The 8,234-nt window shown below is 38.7% G+C and overlaps 1 protein-coding gene across 1 annotated transcript in view; it reads left to right on the top strand.

Annotated features, from left to right (window-relative positions):
• Nucleotides 1-573: 573 nt before the first annotated feature.
• Nucleotides 574-8,234, top strand: part of ZCCHC24 (zinc finger CCHC-type containing 24) — a 106,818-nt gene continuing 99,157 nt past the window's right edge. The window contains exons 1-2 of the mRNA XM_026855020.1: nucleotides 574-585; nucleotides 1,819-2,019. Of these exons, the coding sequence (XP_026710821.1) occupies nucleotides 574-585; nucleotides 1,819-2,019 (213 nt within the window). The remainder of the gene's footprint in view (nucleotides 586-1,818; nucleotides 2,020-8,234) is intronic.

The raw sequence follows: 8,234 nt of genomic DNA, 5'->3' as shown, positions 1-8,234 counted from the left end.
TTGGCATCCATAGCACTTCCCCTTCCTTTTAACAATTTGATGCCAAGAGTTTCTCATTCCAGTAGTGTCCAATAAATCCTAGAAAATAAGCTCCAGTGACTGTTGGAGGCATCTTTGGTTGCTTGATGGCTAAAGCAGCTAAAACCTTTTTGTTAGTTTTTGAAATTGCTTTTCCTTTTAAAATGCACAGGTTTAACACCTGAAACAATGTGGCTGATTCTCCTCTCAGCAGCCAGGACATTTTGCATCAGCACAGAACTATGCTGTGCTGCAGGTAAAATGATGGGCGCTTCAGTGCCAGGACATGTGTGAAGTCCATTGTGAGAACAGACTCTGCTCTGTGGCCCTTTGAATTGATCCTGCTGCCATGCACCAGCTTCAGCTTTGTAAGAGGGGTCAGTGGAGCTCAACATGTTGTGTTTGACTATAGTGAGGGTGGGTGAAGCAGATTATCTGTATGGCAGTGGCCTGCCACTTAGGCTGAATTTTTATTTACAGTATACACCATCTGCAGTGGGATGAGATTCAGTGGTAGTTGGGACTCATCCAGGTAATTGTGCCTAGAGCTTCAATATGATTCTTCCGGTAGGTGACTGTCACCCAGAAAATGCACTCACTGTACGGACATCCTGAATGTTTGAGATCTCTGAGGCAAATGTAATTCCATTTCAGATTTATTTCACAAACTCTAAATGAATTTCAGTGCACATCTACCATATGTATATAATATATATAAGCGTATGTGACATATATAAAGACTCTGTTGAAATATTCAGATTTAACAGCACTGAAAACAAGGTCTCCACAGAGGCACAGATTGGACCTCTTCTTACCTCACTTTCCCATAAACCAGCAGTTACTCTCTGATGCCTGAATTACATGAGCATAGCATTACTGTGAGGTGTATCAGACCTAACATAGAAACACCCTAAGAAATAAGTCTCATCATTTCGGGGTGAGAGAGAACTGTCAATAGTTGGTCCTGTTTCTACAGTGATTCATTACCATGTTGGGTTTTTTTGAAGTTATTATTTGCTTTTAAAACTCCTTCTACACTGTTTCTTTTGAGCCTTAACACATTGTAAATGAATCCTTGTTATCTCCATTAGGGAGATTAGCAATTTAGGTGATTATGAGTTTCCTGCTGTTCTAAAACTACTGAATGGCAAATTAGGAGCTCCTGATTTGGATTTGCAGTTTGAGAGAGTGAAGATTCCATTGAGGTGAAGTACAAAAGCTAGGTGTTTACTGTTTATCAGGAAATGTTTAAACCACACCAGGTTTCCCCTTAGAAAATCCAAGACAGATATAGATTTTAATGTTTCTTATTATTGTTTGAATATGTCACTCTATGTTGATTGTCTCGTTAACCAGATTGGAAATTAAGAATTTAAATTTTTCTTGGTGTTCTTTTCCTTTCCCTGATTTCAGTACAGTTTGTGTAAATAGTTTTGGACACAAAAACATTCCCTTTTTGGGGTTGTTCTTTAAGTTTTTTGCCTGCATATTCTAGCTGTACCATGAATGTGGCACGATCAAACATGAGAAGGCTTAGTAGAAAGGTTGGACTAAGTGAACCTTGGCAAGCTCAGTAGTTTCCTCCGCAGTGGGGTGACCAGCTCCATTGCACTGCCTTCATGAAACCTCTTTATTAATAGCTCTCCTCAAATATGTAGCCATGTTCCTAATGAAAAAAAAAACCCACAACACCCAACACATTTTTTTTTGCTATTTTTATCCTTCCTCTACTCAATCAATCTCAGAACAATCCTTAATACAGGACTGTGTTTCATGTGACTTTTTTCTTTTCTTTTGCAGGCTCTGAGCAGCAGTCTGTACAAGAGTGTATCGCCTTATGGCTCTCTCAATAACATTGTGGATGGGTTAAGCTCCCTCACTGAGCATTTCTCTGACCTGTCCCTTTCTTCAGAAGCCAGAAAACCCAGCAAGAGGCCACCTCCTAACTACCTGTGCCACCTCTGCTTTAACAAGGGACACTACATCAAAGACTGCCCACAGGTAAGGAATATACAATATTCTGGAAAAATCTTTGTGGAAATCTTCACCATTCCTTGATATAGTAACACAGCATTTGACTGATATACTTCTTTAGAGTGAGTAGCACTGAAGAAGTATCTTGAAAGTAACAAACTATCCATGTATTCTTTTAATCTTTTATCATAATGCTGACAGAAGAAATATGCTATTTCATTTACCTAATAAGCATTACAAAACTCATTAATCTAGGCACATGAATAAGTAGATTTTGAAAACCTTAAAAATGGCTACTATGTCATTTTCTATCACAGAGATTGTGTAAAATACATTTTCAAGCAGTGCACTATACAGACAGTTTGGCAATGGCACTTAATAAAAATGTAACAAGTTACATATGTTACAGGAAAAGAAAGCATTACACTGGATGAGAACTTCGAATCAGTGTTGCAGTAAAAGCTCCAAGTATTTCTGTCTTTTGTTTCACCGAAGAGGTTTGCTGTACTTGGCAAGATGTGGTGGTTTTGGACTCCTAGAACACTTTTGTACTGGCAAAGCTGGCAATATTTATTTTCTTAGAAAAGAGGTATAAACCAGTGTGCACTAAAACCACTCACAAATGGGCAGTGTTTTTTTCCTGAGGCCTCAAGCAACAGTGTGCAAGGTTTCTCCATCCTCTCAAGTTTCAGCTGAATGCAGTTGTGTTGCTGGTTTAAACTTTTCACAACTCCAGCAATATTCTGTGTAGAGTCCCAAGGAAATTAAAGTGTTGCCAATACTCGAGAAATAGAGATGTGGACATTACAGGCATCCACTTCACTACAACTTAACTTCCTACTCTCTTAATATGTGACTTTCAGCAGAACTGATCTGCGTAAATTGAACTACAGTTAATTCACAGTTTAGGATGTCAGACATACATAATCCAAAACACAGGCAGAAAAGCATCTGCCAGCTGAGCAAGGTCAGCATGAAATCAGTTCTAATGTCAGATGAGCTTTAACTACATATATTCCTCCGGCTATTATGTGTAGACTAAACTGTTTTCTTCAAGGACTTTAGCTGTATATTTTTCATTAATTCTAATGAAAGCTGTGGAATCGAAGTACATTTGCAGTCTTGGGTGTGGCACTCAACCATTTTTACTTCATATTATTTCAATATACGTTGAGTAAGGCAGTTTTCTTTAAGAAAGACACTATGACATTTTCTTTGCTAGGAGATCAAAAATACTCTGGTTTGCATACTTCTGTGTTTAATGTACTTAGTATAGCATGTTACCGCAAAACAGAGATAGGACCATGTAATAGCATACATTACTTAACAAGAGGATTAAAACTGCAACTGCTAAATATGGAGCAGCATGAGAGAGTGTGCTGAACTGGGGGAGATGGCTGTGCCGTGCTACGTAAGAAACAAAGTGAATGCAGCAGGTCTCTTGACGATCAATAAGTGCAAGCTGCAGTTTGCACAGATGATCCCAAGTGAACATGTCAGTGTTGGAGCAGTAATGCGTTATTTCATATAGGTATTTTTACAGTTTGAGACACTAGGGATTAAAGAACAGTTAAAGAAAATTGACAAACCCCTAGAAATCCAGGACATGCAAACAAATTAAGGGTCCTGTAGGAAGATTAATTCACTTAAATTGCACATCCTGTGTATTCTTTTTTTTAAGATTTCACTAGCAATGTCTTTAATTTCTCTGTGAACCAGGAAATGAAAAGACTGTGGCTGGTCTATAAGCTAGTGAGCAAGGATTGAAGGAACACCGGACTGGGAGGCATCTGCTTGCACTGCACATCGCCTTCTACAGTTACAGGCAGCCATATCATAATGTCTCTTCTCTAAACTGGTCAAGTTTTAGTTGGGAAGTATTTCAGCATTTTGCCCTCACTATTGCTGATGTGGGAAGCTGCACCAGAACCTCAGTCCTCTCCTAATTAAGAATTGCCCAATTTCCAGGATAAGTGTAATTAAGAATTGCCCAATTTCCAGGATAAGTGTAACCAATGGCCACTTTATAGTAATTCGTTCTTCTGCCAACATTGTCCTCCACCGAAATAGATCTTCTCCCTCCCTGGTGTTTATCTCAGGATGTATTAATAGACTGCAATCGTATCGTCTCTCAGCATTCATTCTGTAGGACTAACCAAGCCAAGTTTTCTCTGTTTCCTTGCAAAAAGTAGACAGACTCTCTTTTCCCCAGTCCTCATGGCTGTCCTCTTGTGCTTTTCATCTCCTTGTCTATGCATGACAACCTGTACGTATGGCACCCCAGAACAGATCTCATCAGTGCCTCTTGCTGTGTGCACAGATATCTGTTTGTATAGATCAGAGTTTATATTACTTAAGGAACAAGTGATATGGAGTTAGTTCTTTATTGGAGATTTCTAACACAAGCATTTTATGATCTAGGCAGCATGTAAGTGCTTTCTTGAAAACAAGCAGACAGGCCTTCACAGAAACTTACTTCCCTTATGTTATATAAATCTGAGGACAGATCTACAGGGGATGACCCTGTGTGCACGAGTTCTGTTCAAAACATTGAAAGCATTGTGCACAAGAAAGGAGCTCCAATGGCGGGATCAGGCCTTTGTCAGAAAGACCCTGTTTGTTACCACTGCCTTTGACAATAACTGCTTTCTTAATTTGTACATTATATGTACTACTTAATAGCTTAGATTTTGATGCTTAGTTTTGCAAGCACTGTCAAAAATGACAGTTGTTTTGCAAATCCTACCAAAAAAGGGCTGTAGCTATGCATTTTTAAAGTACTTAAATTTGAGAAAAGAGATAAACTAATCTGATTTGAACAAGATGCATATCAGTAAATCATACAGTATTTTTATTTTCTTTTAATGTAACTGCCTAATAAGAAACAGATTTTGAAATGGGATATTTTATGGAGTTTTTCCTTCATAACAAAGAAATTGTATAACAATTTTGAGACTTTATATCCTCCCTTAATTCTGCTTGTTATAGACACTGTAAGGGCATGTGTTCTTTTTCTCTTACTGTAAAAGTTGGTGGTATACCATACTGATGAAAATACATGTATGGATTCAGATCTATATCTTAAGTGATTATCATATTCTAGGAGGTTAAATAATTATAAACAAAAAAGTCCAGCCTTAGTATTTGAGTACCTTAGGTATCTGAAGTTTCTCCAATATCCTGTCCAAAATGATCTGTTTGGAAATTGAAAAGGGATTTAGCAAACTTCTCTTATTTTAGCATGTAGTTTGTGTGATCCATAGTGATAGAAAGTGTGTTTTCCGTTTTAGAAACTACCAGAAATGAGCAATGTTATGATTGCAGTTAATCTTTCCCAATTTACCTACATTTGCAAAAATTTTGCTGCAGTTATTACATCTATGAAAAGCAGCGCTTTTTATCATTAGTGTCATCTTTGTAGCATACCTACGTTTTCTCTGAACTAGTTTTTGAATCTCAGTGGCTTAGATGGTGAAATGCAGGGGTTTTAACCCCAAGCCCCAAATGAAGGTTGACATATGGGTGATTCCCACAGCCCTTCACAAAGTGGGGGTGAGTTAGCCTTTAAGCTTCCCTCCAGGGTGCGGCCTGCCTGGCACGGAGACCCATTAGGTAAACGAGCTCCGAGCTCCCAGTGTCCCGCATTAAGTAAACAAAGGTCAGGTGTCCCACTTGGGGATAAAAGCTGGGACCCCTTGCAGGAAGGGTCAGTGTCTGTCTGTGAGGTGGATGCACTGTACAGAGTTTCCTGTTGGGGAAGGACTTCCTGCCTCCCTGGGGCTGGGATCCAGTCAGGTCTGGCTTTTGTAAATGTGGGCTGTGTAGAGATTCAGTATGTGGCTTCCTTGGTCTTATGTGTTTGGTTTGTTGACTTGATTGTCTCCTGTCCCTTCTATGGGAGACTGCATGTCACCATTTATTTATTCTACCCATTGTTGGTTGTGTGGTGTCATTATTGGGGTCAGTAGGGTTGATGTCAGTTATGTATAATCTGGCTGACTTGTTTGTACTCCTTGTGCTCACCCATGTACTGACTATTGTTTTGTATGAAATACAATTTGGTTATTGGTTCATCTTTATGCTGGCTGTGTCCTTTATGTTAGGCCTGATAATTGGCAAAACAGATGGTAACACCTTAGTCATGCCTCTCTGATGTTCTTTCACATACAGAACTCTCCCTGACTTGAATGAAGAATGTCTAGAGAATAAAGGTTAAAAGCAGTGCTCTTAAACTTAATAGAGTGACATTCTTAAATTATCATTGAGAGTGCAGACAAATATACAAAAATATTTCTCTTTAAAGAGCAAGGAAGGTGAGGGTTGAGAGTATTTTCCTATCTGGCTTACTGGTGGTTAATTGCATGATTTATAAATATATATGAATATAGATCTATTAAAACTTTGTTTACTTATTTGTGAACTCTAAGGTACTGTGCCAGTGTATATCTTACATATGCATGATAACCATATGTTTTCTTTTCCTTGCCAGGACTAATAATTATGAGCTATAGTGAAGATATATGACTCTTTATGACATTTATCTAGCAGATATAGAATAGAAAGTCATTGAAAACTTTTAAAAAAAAGTTACTTTGTCCCTTTTCACCCATTATTACTGTAGTCTATATTTTTAAATCCTACAAAACATAAACAGCGGGTTTGCTTATACTCTGCATGGCCTATACAAAATGAATCTTGCTCCTTTATAGGGATGTTATTGACATTACTATCCTTCCATGATGTTGTGACCCTAAACTCAGACCTATCATGTAGGTTCAGTATACAGGAAGTACAGGATAACGTGATGTGGAATTAGATACAGTATATATGGACATCTATGAACAAAACACCTACTTCAGGTTCTGAGAAGTTGCTGAGTGATTGAACCTTTGCCATAGTTCAAAATCTTCTTGGGGAAAGAAATACATTGACACAGATCCTAGACCTCACTTACTGCATATGTTGTTCCTCTTGTTAATTTGGGCAGTAATGGATTAACAGCAAAGAGTTTGCACTTGTATATCTCCCAGCTCAGAGCTCCAGCAAAGCATCTCTGTATTCAGTCTCCAAACTGCTCTACCTTGTGTTTCTTCCAAGCACCAGTCCCATCTACTGGTCTCTCTGTCTTAACTTTTTTCAAGTGCTGTCAAATTCTTTTGTGAAAATATGTGCAGACCTAGTCACTCAGAAAATACATGGCTCCAGTCATGTTTTTCTGAATGCTGAACAAGAAGACTGCTCTGATCCCTGTGCCAGTGCCAAGCTCTCTGAAACAATCTTCCTGACAATTCCTGTAAATTTCTGCATGGTGTGAGAGTTCCTTGCCTGTGTAGACTTAGTGGGGAAAAAAACCCAAAATGGGCAAATGTCACTGTTCTGCAGGCAGATCCTTTGTGCACTGCAACTATTTAGTCCAGTCCCTGGGAGACACAGAACTGTTAACACAGTGTCTTTCCCAATTTTACATTGTACTCATAGAGGAAAATGCGTGTGCATGCTCAACAAAGTACAGACATACTGCCACAGATGTAATGTAATGGGAAACAATATTAGCCTTTTTTTGCAGTGCCTTTTTAAATCTGTGAATGAAATGTATGGCATGGCCCATATTAATTAGGCCAACAGTGGGAGTCTTTCCATTGCCAACAGTGATCTTTCAAGCAGATCCTATAAAACTGAAGTACCTTCAGAACACCTATTCAGGTCAATGGGAGTAGTAGGTAATTACTGTGGCTGCTTCAGTTTTCATAGATTTGCTTTTGTGGTTTCATGCAGGATGTGGAAGAAGTCAGTGTCAAGCTGAGTTTAGTCCTTTCTTCTTAGTCCATAGCTTGATCTGCCAGATCATACTGCCCTGAAGCTGTCCCTCCCTGTGGTTAGATACAGTGGATCTTTGGCAGTGGAGCTGGCTCAGCAGGCGGCTGTTTGCCTTCAAGATTGCAGTGACTCTCAGGCCTGAAACATTAATCTGATTTGTCTTGTGTCTTAAGGTTGTGCAAAGATCTCAAATGTCCGTAATATTGAAGGAGTCCACAGTTGTGCTTTCTCCAAGTACCAAAGGCTGGCTAAGATGGCAGTAAAGAACAAGCTGCCATCTTTACAAAGACAGAAAGATTTTACCTTTCTGGTTTTTAGCTTAGAGATTATTTTTTTTTTTTAAAAAAAAAGCAAAACAAACAAAAATGTATTGAAGTTTATTTTTCTTTTTAAGTGGAAGATGATGTTTCAGAGACCTCTGGAAT

The sequence above is a fragment of the Athene cunicularia genome (assembly GCF_003259725.1).
Source record: "Athene cunicularia isolate RWA chromosome 9 unlocalized genomic scaffold, athCun1 chr9_part1, whole genome shotgun sequence".
In the NCBI taxonomy this organism is placed as follows: domain Eukaryota; kingdom Metazoa; phylum Chordata; class Aves; order Strigiformes; family Strigidae; genus Athene; species Athene cunicularia.
Note: the sequence above shows the minus strand (reverse complement) of the source record. Positions and strands in the feature narration are given on the sequence as shown.